The sequence below is a fragment of the Aquarana catesbeiana genome, linkage group LG10, assembly GCF_042186555.1.
Source record: "Aquarana catesbeiana isolate 2022-GZ linkage group LG10, ASM4218655v1, whole genome shotgun sequence".
Taxonomy (NCBI): domain Eukaryota; kingdom Metazoa; phylum Chordata; class Amphibia; order Anura; family Ranidae; genus Aquarana; species Aquarana catesbeiana.
Window position 1 is genome coordinate 163,182,268 of NC_133333.1, and position 15,927 is coordinate 163,198,194.

The window sequence follows — 15,927 nt, forward strand, 5'->3', positions numbered from 1 at the left end:
CGGAATAAAAGCGCAAAACGAAAAGCACGAATCAACACTCACCAAACTTCTACTAACACAAAATTAGCAGAAGGAGCCCAAGGGGGGGCGCTAAAGAGCTGAAAAACCATGTAGTACGTCACTACGTTTGTGATTGTTGACTAACAATTGTGTGCCGTTTGTATACAAGACAAGTTTGGGCAAACGCCCTTCGGACAAAAGTCCACGGTTTTGCTGGCCAACAATCCGATCATGTGTATGAGGCTTTAGAGTCTGCAAAAGACTTGAGACTGGGGTGGAGGTTCACCTTCCAGCAGGACAACGACCCTAAACATACAGCCAGAGCTACAATGGAATGGTTTAGATGAAAGCATATTCATGAGTTAGAATGGCCCAGTCACAGTCCAGACCAAAATCCAATTGAGAATCTGTGGCAAGACTTGAAAATTGCTGTTCACAGACGCTCTCCATCCAATCTGACAGAGCTTGAGCTATTTCGCAAGGAAGAAGGGGCAAAAATGTCACTCTCTATATGTGCAAAGCTGGTAGAGACATACCCAAAAAGAGTTGCAGTTGTAATTGCAGTGAAAGGTGGTTCTACAAAGTATTGACTCAGTGGTGCTGAATACAAATGTACACTTTTTAGATATTTATTTGTAAAAAAATGTGAAAACCATTTATCATTTTCCTTTCACTTCACAATTATGTGCCACTTTGCGTTGGTCTATCACATAAAATCCCAATAAAATACATTTACGTTTTTGGTTTTAACCTGACAAAATGTGGAATATTTCAAGGGGTATGAATACTTTTTCAAGGCACTGTATGCCAAGTCCACACTTTTTTCCTACAGTTTTACCTCCTAATTCTGTGATTATTGCAGAAACTGATAACCACACCATCCACAAAAGTGTGGCATTAAATAGCCATTTATTGCACTCTGCAGAGAAAGTTGTCTGTCCATGATTGATATTGACAGAGCCGGATTAAGAGCATCATGGGCCTGGTGCTGAGGATTATGGTAGGCCTTTTTATGGAAATAAATAAAATGAAAATGCAAACAATTTTTGTTAAAAACAATTTAAATATTTTAATTACCATTAAAGCTGGTAGGGAAGGAAAGGAGGATGCATGTCATGTAAAGGGTCAGGAGGATGCATGTCATGTAACGGTAAGGAGGATGCATGTTGTGTAATTGGTCAGGAGGATGCGTTATATTTAAAGAGTAAGAGTTGGTAAAGAAGGGAAAGGCAGGTGCATGTCGTGTAAAGAGTAAGGGCTGGTGGAGCAAGGAAAGTAGGGTGCATGTCACGTAAGCGGGAAGGGGATGCAAGTCATGTAATGGGTTAGGAGGATGCATGAGATTTAAAGGGAAAATGCTGGTAGAGAATAGAAAGGGTGGGGTTGTCAGCATGTCATGTAAAGTTTAAGGAGGAAGCATGTCGTGTTATGGGTCAGCAAAATGCATAGTATTTAAAGGGTTAGTGGAGTAGGGAAGGTATGATTCATTGTATTTAAATATTAAGGAGGATGCATGTCATGTAAAAGGTGAAGGCTGTTACAGAAGGGAAAGAAGGATGCATGTCAGGTGATGGGTCAGGGGGATGCATGGCATTTAAAGGGTAAGGGCGAGCAGTGTAGGGAAGGGATGATTCATTTAAAGGGTAAAGAGGATGCGTGTCATGTAAAATGAAAGGAGGATGCAAGTCATGTAAAGGGTAAAAGCTGGTAAAGAAGGGAAAGGAGGCTGCATGCTATTTAATGAGTAAGGAGGATGCATGTCATGTATTGGGTCAGGAGGATGCATTGTATTTAAAGGGTAAATGCTAGTGGAGCAGGGAAGGAATGATTCATTGTATTTAACAGTTAAGGAGGATGCTTGTCATGTAAAATGAAATGAGGATGCATGTCATGTAAAGGGCAAAGGCTAGTAGAGAAGGGAAAGAAAGATGCACATCATGTAATGGGTCAGGAGGATGCATGGTATTTAAAGGGCTGGTGCAGCAGGGAAAGTGTTCTCCATGGTCTTTAAAGGGCATGGAGGATGCATGACATCTAAAGAGTAAAAGATGGTGGAGCTGGGTACAAAGGATGCATTTTATGTATAGGGAAACCAGGATGCATGCCATGTAAATGGAAAAGAAGATAGATGCAATTTAATCTCCCTGGCGGTATGATTGTGTCAGATTTTTGATGCTCAAAGCGGTACATTGTTTTGCATAGAAATTTGGCGTTTTATATTGTAGGCCTGTAATTCTTAGGAATAACTCACCTAAATCTGTCCAAACAAGAGTCTAGTAGACATCCCGGGTATGATAAAGTTTGAAACACAAAATCATAAATTCTAACATAATAAATAACTATAAATAATTATAACAAATAATAATATAATAATAATAATAATAATAATAATAATAATAATAAAATGTATTCAATAATGTAATCAAATCAAAAACACTGACATTTGCTCAGTTGCAGAATTGTAGCTGTCATTACTTTCAGTGTTCGATGACGAATTTCCCCACAAATCACTATCGCTCAATTCTGCAAGTGATTCTAATTTATTATCGCTGTTTTCTAGCTGGTCTAAAACCACTTTTGACATAAAGGGACACTTTTTGGTTGTAATGGACAATCTCAAGTTTCCAGGCAGAAAGAACAATATATATAATATAAAACTGTATGCAGGGCACTAGACAAAGCATTAGGTACAAAAGGGATGTAAAATAATTTGATACAGTAAAGTAATCTGTAAGATTACAGTGTACTGTATGTATTATGTGTTTTTCACTTTTTGAATTTGGCACTGAGCTCCGTCCCCGTGCATCACGACGCTCGCAGGGAATGGAGCCCATCACTGTGATACATCGAGCAGAGTACACAGCCCGTGGACACAGTGGGGAGACTTCGCAGGATCCTGGGGGCAAGGTAAGTAACTTTGCCTGGATAGGGGTTACCACTTTTGGTAATGAAAATTCACCCCGAGCCACACTCTGGATTACCGCCAGGGAGGTTAATAGGGTAAGGACTGGTGGTGCAGGGTCAGAAGGATATTCTATGTACAGGGCTGGAGAAGCTGGGTGAGGAGGATGTTATGCATAGAAAAAGGAAGATGCACTGTATTTAAAGGGTAAGGGGCTGATGAAGCAGGATATGCTGTGTAAAGGGTGAGGAGCATAGCTGTCATGGCTGGAGGAGAAGGGTAAGGAGGACGAGCACCCTTCCACTGCTAATATGACATATAAGGGATCAGGAATGAGAGGCCCCCAGTATAGAAGGAATGCAGGGCAGCCTGTCACAGCAGCCTGCCAATAATCCCAGGCAGATCATACAAGGGGAACAAGGTGTTATCCAGCATTACATCACAATCTACAGCATTGTATTGCCCACCTCCTCCCTCTACCATCCCTTTTACTTTCAAAGCCAGCACTCTGGCAACCAGGAAGCACAGCATTATATAGGGCAACATGGCTGAGGCCAAGGCTGGGGATGGGAGCCTGGTGTGGGCATGTCGGGGCTCCTCCGCTTGTTTACTGACCTCTCCTCCTTTGGACTGACAGCTGCAGGATCAGGACACAAGCACATGGCACAGGCTTGCCGCACACTCACATCCACGGAACTGCTGTGTCAGCTAATCCTGCCAACCTGCCTCCGTCAGTGCCAGGGTGCGATTTCTCCCCTTCGGCCCTTTGTTTTTTGTGCTCTGCCTGTTCTTTTTGGGTAGCTGGGCCTATATGAGGTTAGGGGCCTGGAGCTGCAGCTCCAATAACCCCTTCGTTAATCCGGCCCTGGATATTGGAATGCAATAAATGACTGTTTAATGCCAGATTTTCCTGGTTCCTAATTTTTATACCATTCACAGAAAGGGAGTGATGTTTCCAGGTAGAGCCAGCAAACCTGATGCTAGTGAGGGCAGCATAGGACACCTTCAGCAGGTGAGAGTGGCCTGGACGGGTGGATCTGAAGCAATATTATATGTTTGCATTACAGTCTGCCTCCTATTTGTTCTCTGGATTATTAGTGAGCATCAGTGCTTTAAATTCTCTCCTCTTTCATCTCTCAGATTTCAGAGCTCCTTCTAAGCCCCTGTTCCCACCTGTCAGCTAGGAGTTACCCCTACAAGCCCAAATTCAGCTTGCAGCACGTAGGGTGGTTGATCTAAAATTTTGATTTCAGATACGGTAATTACGCCGCTTAAACTGAAAAATAATTTCATTTTTCAGAAGGGTGATTTTATATATTTGCCTTTAATGAAAAACATGATATATCACTTGCCTCCCACCAAGGTAGCAATTGGGGAATGAATGGTCAGACACTAAGCCTCAGTGCTGTCCTATGCCACTTGTGTCATTCATAGTTCAGTTCATAATAGTATTGGGCAAAATGCTATAATGTAGCATAGCCTATGGCAGGCAATCAGAAATCAGTTTTGTAATGCTGAGAAGAATAATGAAAATTAACTTGTGGCCTGTTAAAATTGGTAACTGGACTCCTTTTATATTTGCCCGATAATTACAGTGGAGCTCCAGCCACAAATTTATATTAGTTTGGAATAGGATATGGAATACTTGGAACCTCTGTTAGGTTTTTATTGTTGCCTGTGCCTCCATTGAGAAGGTTTGTTCTTATTTCCTGACTCCATGACCAAACAGCACGAGAAGGAAACCCCCCCTAAAAAAGTAAAAAAAAAAACCCACAAAATATTGGAAGGCCACAAGATGGATAACTTTGGTTTCCCAAGAATTTATTCCAAAACAGATGTACATATATTGACATGCATTAACATAAAATAATCAAATCACACATATCAGACAGACATAGGACACACTATTAACCTACAACAAACAGAAGGTAAATAATCTAGTAAGCTAGCTCAGATAATTTGGTTTAAAAAGGTATATGCCCATCCACCACACGGGAAGCCTAAGGCTCCCCAGTCCATCTGAAAGGTATTTATATAGAATGCTGAAAAATCTTCTCAGAGGATGAGCAGTTTATCAATTATATCAACACACTACACCAGGAGTCTCCAAACTTTCTAAGCAAAGGGCCAGTTTATTGTCCTTTAGACTTTAGGGGGCTGGATTGTGGCCAGCAGGAGTAGAAATTTTCCTGGCATCAGTGGGAGTAAACATCTCCCCATTTGGTATTAAGGGGAGGAGCAGTGCCCCATCATTTGTATAATTGGCAGTAATGGTGCCCCATTGTCGGTGTCAGTTGGCACAGTAGTGTCTCATATCAGTGGGAGCAATAGTGCTCCAAGGGCCAGATAAAGACAAGCAAAGCGCCACATCTGGACCCAGGGCCACAATTTAGAGACCACTGCACTACATTGTTTTTTGTTTGCATCAAAAAAGGCAGATCAGCAACATAATCTTGTGTAGATTACATTTTTTTTAAGATCAGGCCGACCTTCTCATCAAGCACATAAAGACATGTATGTACAAATACGTGTAACAGTCACAAAACATTGACATAAGCACATATATATATAACAGTCAGAAAACATTGACATAAGCAACAAATAAGACAAAGTGCGTGCAAAAAACATACAATTTACAACCATACATTTAGATATAGAAACATATTTATTGACAGGTAACAAGAAAAAAATGACGGTGACAGTAAAAAATGGACATTCAAATACTTTTTAACAACTCATTAATAAATAAAAAAAGAAATTAAATTTTATTTTGAATGTTTCATGCATTTCCAAAAAAACAAAATATTGTTTGTGACCTTAAAGATTTTACTTGTTAACTCACAAAAAATAAAATTCCCAGGCTAAATTTGTAAAGCTTATTTCACACACTAATTCAAGTAGATTTATTAGGTCTCCTCACCTTTTTCTTCATCCTTTGTGGTTTCTTCTGAAGTTGGTGTTACAGGTTCCTCTGGAGCTGGTGGCGCTTCAGCTGGAAGTGGAGATGCAGGAGACTGTTCAGGCTCTTTTGCAGGTTCTTCTGCAGCAGCCTTTGGAGCTTCCTCTGCTTTTGCAGGGGCCTTTGCAGGCTTCTTCACAGGGCCAGCCCCCTTCTTACCTGCTGTATAAGAGATGGGAAAAAACTTGTAAACTATCCAATAAAAATTGATGAATAGGTCATAAAGCAAGTTTAAAGGGGATTCCACTAACAGTATACAATCCCAGTAATATAGTAAAATATATGGACAGAGACCAGCATCAAAATCTACAAGAAGTATGACACCAACATCCTTTAGAAATAGAATAGAAATTTAGGAAATATGGGACTTTATGGGTGCATTACAACGTAGAAATCACTCAAGGGGGTATGTAAAAGTATATACAACATTTAATTAAATGAACAATATCATAAAACCGATGCATACAATACAATCATAGCCATAGGTGTGCGCAAACATCCTATTAATGACAATGATTTACTGTAATCAGGCTCGGATTTAATCCCTTTGCCGCCCCAAGGCCAGGTCCTTCAATGCCGCCCCCCTCCTCCCCCACACACACACACACCACCATTCTCGTCCTTTATCGATGACTGCTACAATAGATCAATTAAAAACATATCGCCACACACGAGAACACTGAAAATAACTGGCTTTAATTGTACAGACTGAAAATACTCTAATGCAGAAAATGCCTTTTAAAGATTATAGCAGTAAGAAACTCCCTACAATTTTTTAGTTCTAATTTTCTTTTGGCAAACTCATCGATAATATAATCGTAACACCTTTATATACATCCCTTTATCATCTCTATATACTCCCTCTCTATCTTCTCTATATACACCCCTCTATCTACAATACTCTATCATCTCTATATACTCCCCCCTCTATCTTCTCTATATACACCCCTCTATATACACCCATCTATACACACCCCTCCATCATCTCTATATACTCCCCCCTCTATCATCTCTATATACACCCCTCTATACACACCCCTCTATCATCTCTATATACTCCCCCCCTATCATCTCTATATACACCCCTCTATCATCTCTATATACTCCCCCCTCTATCATCTCTATATACACCCCTCTATCATCTCTATATACTCCCCCTCTATCATCTCTCTATACACCCCTCTATATACACCCCTCTATCATCTCTATATACTCCCCCCTCTATCATCTCTATATACACCCCTCTATCATCTCTATATACTCCCCCCTCTATCATCTCTATATACCCCCCTCTATCATCTATATATACTCCCCCCTCTATCATCTCTATATACACCCCCCTCTATCTACACCCCTCTATCATCTCTATATACATCCCTCTATCACCTCCATATACACCCCTCTATATACACCCCCCTCTATATACACCCCCCTCTATACACACCCCTCTATATACACCCCCCTCCATATACACCCCCCTTCTATACACCCCCCTCCATATACACACACCTCCATATATGCACCCCTCTATATACACGCCCCTCTATATACGCCCCTCTATATACACCCCTCTATCGTCTCTATATACACTCCCCCTCCCCCGGTAGCAGGTACACCCCATGTCTCCGGTAGGTTCCCCTCCCCCATTAGGTACACCCCATGTCTCCGGTAGGCTCCCCTCCCCCGCTCACCCTCTCCGGTGTGTCTCCTCTCCGTTTCTCCATTCATCCCACTACATAACGGAGACCAACACCAGAGGACGGGGACTCCCTTATGACTACGTCACTCCTTCTCTCTCGGCCAATCCGGAACAGTCTCTGTTCCTGCTTTCACTAATCCAGGTCAGGGAGGGATGAGGGGGGTGGGGAAAGGAGACAGAGTTTTGGTCTCCATGGAGATCCAGAGTTTTAGTACTTCATTGGGCGGAGCCTACAGCTCTACAGGTGCCACCAGACACGAGTGTTATGCAGCCCTCTGCAGGTGATAGCAGGGAACTACACCATATCAGTGATTGCTCCATCTCTATACAGTGCTCCGAATGATGTTAGTGCGGGGGGCCAGCCGCGCAAGCCGAGAAGTCGCCGCAGGAGCGGCCCCGCCCCTGCCCCACTGCTGCCCCGAGGCCTGGCCTTGGTGGCCTTGTGGGAAATCCAGCCCTGACCATAATCACATTCATATTTTCATCACATTCATGATTTCTACCTGTTTCGCCATGTGGTTTCCTCAGGAATGAATGTAAAGATTAATTTGTGAAATATGAAGACCTATAATTAATCAACTTTAAATGTGCACAAAAAACTGAAAAACAACTTAGTACAGCAAGAATTAACATATCAACATATCAATTAACATATCATATATTATTATACACATATGGCTGCAATTGCACACATGGCAAGTAACAGCTAATGGAAATTAGGTTCCTACCTCTTTGACTGAGTATGGGAACCTGGATGGAATTAAAACATGAATAGGTGATGCAGGTGTTTATAAGTCTGCCATGAATTCTCACATCTCACTCTTATCCAGTTAATTTGATGTGATTATTATATGTTTATATTGGCAGGTCATTTTCGGAACTGCTTTTTACATAACATTTTATACCCCTCCCTACAGGAGACCCTGGCAACTTTTGGGTGGTCTTGGCTGTGTGGATGCACTGCATCACAGGATTTTACTCCCTATTCACGTTTTAATTCCATCCAGTTTCCCATACTCAGTCAAAGAGGTAAGAACCTAATTTCCATTAGGTGTTACTTGCCATGCGTGTAATTGCAGCCATATGTGTATAATAATATATGATATGTTAATTCTTGCTGTACTAATTTCTTGTTTTTCAGTTTTTTGTGCAAATTTAAAGTTGATTGATTTCTCTTCCAATCCCAGTAATATGACAAATTAGGTTGCACAATCTGAGGAATTCATGAAGGGTGTTGCAGACACCTTTTAGAATTCCATCAGGGAACAGCACCAGAAATGATGTTGCTTGTACCCAATTCATCCATCAGGGAGCAGCAACAGAAGTGACGATGCTTGCGCCCAATTCATGTACCTGTCTGAGATAGGTACATGAATCTATCAGTGTCTGTACTGAGGAAGGAGGGTCCACAATGGGCGATCCTTCCTCAGTGTAGTCACTCCCAAACTCCCTCCCAGTCACTGTGCCTGTCACACTGATGAAGTCCTCTTTATATTTGATTGATAGTGTACAATAGTGGGGGATCCATAGCTGCTATTTAGTCCAAAGAGGTTTTGAATCCACCCACTGATGTGCGCAGTCATTCACAGGCCAGGTGGACCTGATGGGGAACTAGCTTCAGAGCTCCCCATCAGGCTTTGACCATCTTACAGGTGCAGCTGTCATAAATCTGAGTTGCCAGGTGGGTGGAGCCTGATGGAAAATACTGAGACTAGTTCCTTGTCGGTTCCGCTTTGCCTGTGACTGATGGTGCATGGCAATGGAAGGATTCCAAAGCCACTGCTGGACTGAATAATGGTATGGAATTCGCCCACTGCCATCCTCTGTCAATTGCAGGCACGGTGGACCTGATGGATAACTAGTTTCTCAGAGTTCCCCATCAGGCTGTCAGTTCAGTGTGCCTTGTCTCTTTGGTTGCTAGGATGCAGGCGGCCTTCATCCTAGCAACCAATGAAGTAAATATAAAACTCAGTCAAACACATTAATAAAGTAATGAACACACAACAGTTAGAACCACTGTCAGGTTTTTAACACTGTCTGTGTCCCTTTTAAAAATATTCACTCTTTCTAATTGTTCCAGTCACAAATATCATCAGAAAAGTGAGTTAGTGTAAATCCAAATTTCATAATCCATTGTGAGACACAGGAATTGTAGGCATTCTTAACAGTCGGGTTATATTGCTGTCTACAGGGGTGGGACAGTGGCAAACAAAAACAAAAAATATGTCAAGCCAGTTCCCAGATAACTCCACCTCCATATGTCACAAACCATTTTTGCTAGTGGAGAAAAAGTCTAACTATACAGCATTTTTATGACAGCCTTTTCATTCAATGTTTTTCTTCAGTCAAGATACTCGGTACACTGTAGATATTTTTTATTTTCGGTGACTTCAATCAACACAAAAAAGCTTCTTTGAGCTGAAGTGTACACAGCAGCTATCCAGATCAGCAGATCTTCAGTTACAGCTTCAGAGGCCAGACCCTGCTGAACTGAGTGATTGTGACTAGCCTGGAATATAACTTTTAGGCACTGGACTCTGGGCACTTTCCAGACCTTTGTGTACTGTGGTCCAGAGCTGTGGCAAAGCCTCTGGTGTGACTCAGTCTCTAAAGACTTATGTAGTGAGTAAGGGCAATCAGACTGAAGCACAAGTGGCCACTGCCTTCTTTGATAACTGTTTAGGCTAAGGGAACTGAGTATTGACATGAACTGCTAGGTAAACTGTTTCATGTGCACACTCCACACTTTTTCTTGATATTCAGCATGGAGGAAACATCATTCTGCTGCTGCTCTTATTTATTTATTTTCAAAGACACACAGCGGACAGTCTTGCTGCAACAGGTGACCACAACCCATGCTCTCCCTACTGCTTCCAGGGCAGTTTCTTGGTATCTTCATAAAAAATCAATGCCTGCAACTTAGCTTTGGGACCCCTTTTCATATATGGTTATGTTTATCGGAATCTTGTATTGTTCTGCTAGCTGAAGCTGAGACCTCCCCTGTGTACACAATGCCCTGTTATGTCCACTTTGAATTTTTTGGCACTCTGTGTATAATGGAGCAATCTGCTCTCAGTGGGTTTAGGTGCACTCTGGAGCCATCCAATGCAGAGTCTAATTCCTACTGAACTTCAGTGTACCTGAACTACTTTTACAATTTCTTATTCAGATTCAAAGTATTCACAGTCTATTCCTAAAAAGACTGTTTGAGCAAATTACTTATTGCTCAGATCTGAAAGCAGTTGTTTCTAACATTGTACATTGCATTTGGAGGATCAGCCAGCTGTTCTGGTCCAAAGCATCTTTTAGAGCTCTTACAACAGTAAAGACCTTCCCGATGCATTCTATATTAAAAACATTTTTCTATAAGGACCTGAAATAACCTATAGAATCATGGGTCCTTTCTAACAATGTGAAGATGCTTTTTCCCTTTGAACAAGAATTTATTTTTAAGTGATCTCTGCCCACTGTAGACACTCCAGTCATACCTTGACAAACATACCACCAGACAGGATTATGGTATTTTTAACTTTAGGGATCTCACTCACAGCCAGTTGGTTTCCCTACTTAGGTCTTGATTTTAATTAATTGGAGTGACTATCTGTACTTTGTTGGTGGTGACTTTGATTTGTGTATGCATGTCACTATGGATCAAATCAGATAATGCTGACTCCTCCTCCACAAAACCTTGTGTACTGAAGCTTTTGGAACAAATGTCTGGAGACCCACCCTTCAGCTGGGAAAGCTTCTTACAAGCATCTAAGCTTGTGTCTCCCATGGGGTAATGTCTATTATAATATGTAGGGCACTTTGGCTATGTGCCTAGGAAGTCAAGAATACATCATGGAAACATCTGATTCACTTAACCCTAACTATATTTCCCTTAAGGGCACTTCATTTTTTTTGACATGCCCTGGAAAATCTGATAGACCTGCATAAACATGTCCTCCCACTTTTGCAAGTGGTGACCTGTTTGTTTTTCCTACTGGGTCACTTGGTAATTTATCTCTTTGTAATTTGGATTCTCAGGCTTTTCTCTGCAGCTTCCACCTTAGATCCTTAAAGTGGAAATAAACTTCCATCACTAGCTCTTACCTACAGGTAAGCCTATAACAGTGGTGGCCCGCGCACTATGGGCGCACGGGCGCCGCCCCCCATTCCATGTGCCTGGCCCCTTTCAGGATGCCGGACGCATGGATTCCTATGGCTGGGGGGTGGTATTTTTTGAAGCACCTGATTAGAGCCAGAGGCTCTAATAGACTTCAAAATAGGGTGATGATAGCGAATTAATTTTCGCTATTTTCACACTAACCTTCCTCACCGCCAATCAGGAGGCACAGCATTAGACCTGTTTCCTGATTGGCCAAAGCACCAGGCCACCCTATTGGATGCCTGGTGCTTATGAAGAGGAGCAGAGGAGAGACACGCTCTGGAGAGGAGCTGCTGCCTGGTAAGTGTCAAGGGGGCTGCCAGAGCCACGCACAGGGGGTTGGATGCACTGCCAGAGCCGCAATGGGACTTCCAGAGCCGCGCGTGCGGGGGGTTGAATGCACTGCCAGACCTGCGCTGGGGGTTGGATGTACTGCCAGAGCCACCCAGGGGGTTGGATGATGGGCACAAGTGGCTGCATATACTGGGCACAGCGGCTGCATATGATGGGCACAAGTGGCTGCATATGATGGGCACAAGTGGCTGCATATGATGGGCACAAGTGGCTGCATATGATGGCCACAGTGGCTGCATATGATGGGCACAAGTGGCTGCATTTTATGGGCACAAGTGGCTGCATATGATGAGCACAGTGGCTGCATATGATGGGCACAAGTGGCTGCATATACTGGGCACAAGTGACTGCATATGATGGGCACAAGTGGCTGCAAATGATGAGCACAGTGGCTGCGTTTGATGGGCACAATGGCTGCATATGATGGGCACAGTGATTGCCTCTGATGGGCACAGTGGCTGCAATTGATGTGCACAGTGGCTGCATTTGATGGGCACAATGGCTGCATTTGATGGGCACAGTGAGGCTGCAATTGATGGGGGGGTGTTTGAGTATTTTTCAGTTTGTTTGCACCCCCCAACAATTTTGAGCACCAAACTCTGGCTTATAATAAGGCTTACCTATAGGTAGTGTAAATATCTCCTAAACAGGCACAGTTTAGGAGATATTTACTGTACATGCAGCCAGCGACATCACTGGCGCGTGCGCTCTAAAGGAACGGCCACCCATGCCGTTCCTTCAGAGCCCTGTGCCTTAACTGCCATCACCACTCCGGCCAGTCACAGAGTCGGAGTTCGCGAACGCAGAAGCAAGATGGGTGAAGATGGGAGCGCCTGCAGCTCTGACATCTCGGCGGCGGAAGAGGTTTGTTTTAAGGTAAGTTGAACATAATGCATTCTAGCACGTTATGACCTTACCTTGCAGGGTAAGAAAAAAAAAAGTCCAACGGCTTACAACCGCTTTAACTCAGACACCCCATTCACTTGCATCTCCTCATCTTCCAGTATTACTACACCCCACTGTATATTTTCCTAGGTTTATTTGGGTTCCATGCTCCCTGGCATCTCTGATTCCTACTCTCCCAATTGAACTCACGCTCCTTCTCTCAGAGGAGTCTTTTCATATCACAGATTATTTCACCTCTTGCCGTGCCTAATTCTTCTCAGTCTTATCTTGGTAAGGGTCTGACTTCAGTATCCTCCAGCAATTGTGGACACTTCTAACAGCAGTGACCCTTATGTCCTCGCTAATGCCTTTTCTGGAATCCACTTTGTAAACATGCAGGGGACCTGAATGCTATTCTGGCCATGTGGAAATGGTCCCTTGCCCCATTCTAGCAGGACTGATATATCCTCTTACCCAGTGACGGCCCATCCATTAGGGGCGCCCGGGCGCAGTCCCCTCTCACTTCGCCAGCCCCTATATTCAATGGATAGATTCATGCATAGCATGAATCTATCCATGGCCACCGCGGGTGCATCAATTACAGCGGTCAGTTTTTTTTTAGGCACCCGATTAGAGCCAGGGGCTCTAATAGGCTTCAAAATAGGGTGGGCTTGGGACGCAGAGTGCGACCAGAGCCCACCCAGGTGTGTTGCAACAGCGAATGATTATATACAACACTGATCTGCCTCCTGGCCAATCGGGAAGTGGGTCTGATACCCACCACCCGATTGTCTGAAAAGACAGGTGGTCCTATTTGATGCCTAGGAGGAGGGGAGGAGACGCATGGCAGAGGCGAGGAGGAGAAGAGCCGCCAATGTCTGAATGCCTGAATGCCTGATCCCCAATCCCCACCGCTGCTCCATGGATGCTCGATCCCCGCCGCCACTCCACAGATGTCGGATCCATGTTGGTGCCTAGATGGGGTAAGTGCCAGTAGACAGCAGGGGGGGGTTGCGCTGCCGATTGTTTGCCCCCAAATGAAAAAACACCAACCACCACTACTCTTACCTACTTCTTGAATCTGGACCAGACAGTTCCTAATTTATCAGGGCTCTCTCGGTTGGTGTTTTGATTTGACCTCTGCTGGATTTTAAATGGAGGATGAAAAATTTCAACCTCCAGAAAGATTTGAGAACTTCTCCTGCAATAGACAGGGTGATCTACTCCCTACACTAGACAGTGTTAAGTGTGTCATTTACGGGCACCCTGACTTTCCTAGAGTAAAGATATTGGGCTCCATTCACAGAATGAACTCGCGTGAGATATTTAGGTGTCAGGACACATTTTGACTAAATATCTCCTGCAGACCTAAAGACTGTCAATTCACTAGACTGTTTATGCGGTATTTCAGAAAAATGCTGAAATGCTCAGTAAAGAATAGGCATTAACATGCATCCACAGAAGGAAATAAATAATAAAATGTACGAGGAAGTTAAGTAGTAGTCCAGGCAGTATTGCAGTATTTGCAGAATATGTACTGGCTGTTAAGGAGCAGGCGGCTGCCATGTCCTTAACAACCGATGAATCACTAGCTGTCAGTGGGGTTACCACAGAGCGAAGTTAGCTCCCATTGCAGTCCCTTGGACCTGTAGGAAAAACTCACCATCAAAATTGAAGTAGTTATTGGTCAAACAAAAGTTTGTAGCTTCCAGAATAAAGGCAACTTGTCTGGGGTTAATGAGGGGTTCCTGTGCAAGAAAGAATTCTTAAGCCATTAGACCAAATTGGTGGGGGTGTTAGTGTAAAGCGAAGTGACGTCAAGAGAGAGCCACGTATAAGTGGATTCCCATCTGTAAGGCGCTAAAAGTTCTAAAAGGTGTGTACCATCTCTGATGTAGGATGGCAACTGCTGGACTATAGGTTGTAAGAATTGATCAATATACTGACTAAAACCAGTGGTGACGCTGTCCATGGCAGCCACAATGGGTTTGCCAGTCTGCATACACAACTCTATAGAAGCTTTCCAAGTAGGGGCCTTTTGACTGGGCGGGGTAAAAAACTGACTTGGGTTTGAATGATGTATGTATGATAGGTGGTGAAGTAGCAAAATGCTGAGTAAAGAGGTTGAGTGCATCTTCTTCCTCAGTAAGGGATTCTAGGGCATCTATTAGATCACCATCGTATTCAAAATAATTGGAAAACAAGATAGGAGGGGATGGAACAATGTCATCAACAGTTGGTTTATTTTGTGTAGCGTAAAAGAACCTTTTTAAGGTGAGATTACGGATATATCTGTTCAGATCCTTAAACAAAAGGAAGGGATTGGGCTTATTTATTGGGGCAAAGTTAGGTCCCCTGTTCAGTAAGCTGATGTAATCAGTGGAGAGTTCAAGAGAAGATAGATTAAAAATCTTCATAGTTCGCGGAATTTTGGTGTGTTTGTCTCTAAGTTTATTTCCCCGTCCTCCTCTGCAACCTCTCCGTTAAGTTTTCTTTTTCTCCGGTTGGTTCGAGGAGGACTGCACACTAAAAAAGAAGGATCAGAGGGCAAAGAAGAGCTGGGAACATGAGGTATGGATGTGGATGGAGTGGAAAGGGGGGGGGGGGGTGATCCCGCAGTAGGAGGATCTATGCTGGATCTAGGAGAATAAGTGACAAGGGGAAGGTCAGCAGTATTTCCTAGCTGAACCTCCATAAGATCATCTGTAGTATTTGGGGAGATTTTGGTTAGGTGAGCCAGCAACCTCATTATGTTGGGTGGTAATGGATACAACTTTAGATGAGGGGCCATGGGTCTGGCGGGGGATGGGCATAGTGGTGGTGGTAACAAGATTAACACCTCTACTAGCGTAAGAAGGTCTGTTATAAAATGTATTAAGATCAGCTAGTAAGTTATTAGTTTTATGGGAGGGATGCTTATGTGCTACATGGCTATTGGCACTGGATGGAAAACGCTGAGATTTAGTGTTGGTAATAGA

General features: G+C 43.3%; 1 protein-coding gene across 2 annotated transcripts in view; it reads right to left on the minus strand.

Annotated features, from left to right (window-relative positions):
* LOC141110994 (myosin-binding protein C, fast-type-like) overlaps positions 1-15,927 on the minus strand; it is a 264,542-nt gene that overhangs the window by 208,347 nt on the left and 40,268 nt on the right. The window contains exon 2 of one of the 2 annotated variants that reach the window (XM_073602875.1): positions 5,823-6,023. In XM_073602875.1, coding sequence (XP_073458976.1) covers positions 5,823-6,023 — 201 coding nt within the window. The remainder of the gene's footprint in view (positions 1-5,822; positions 6,024-15,927) is intronic. The other variant, XM_073602876.1, reaches the window with a different exon arrangement.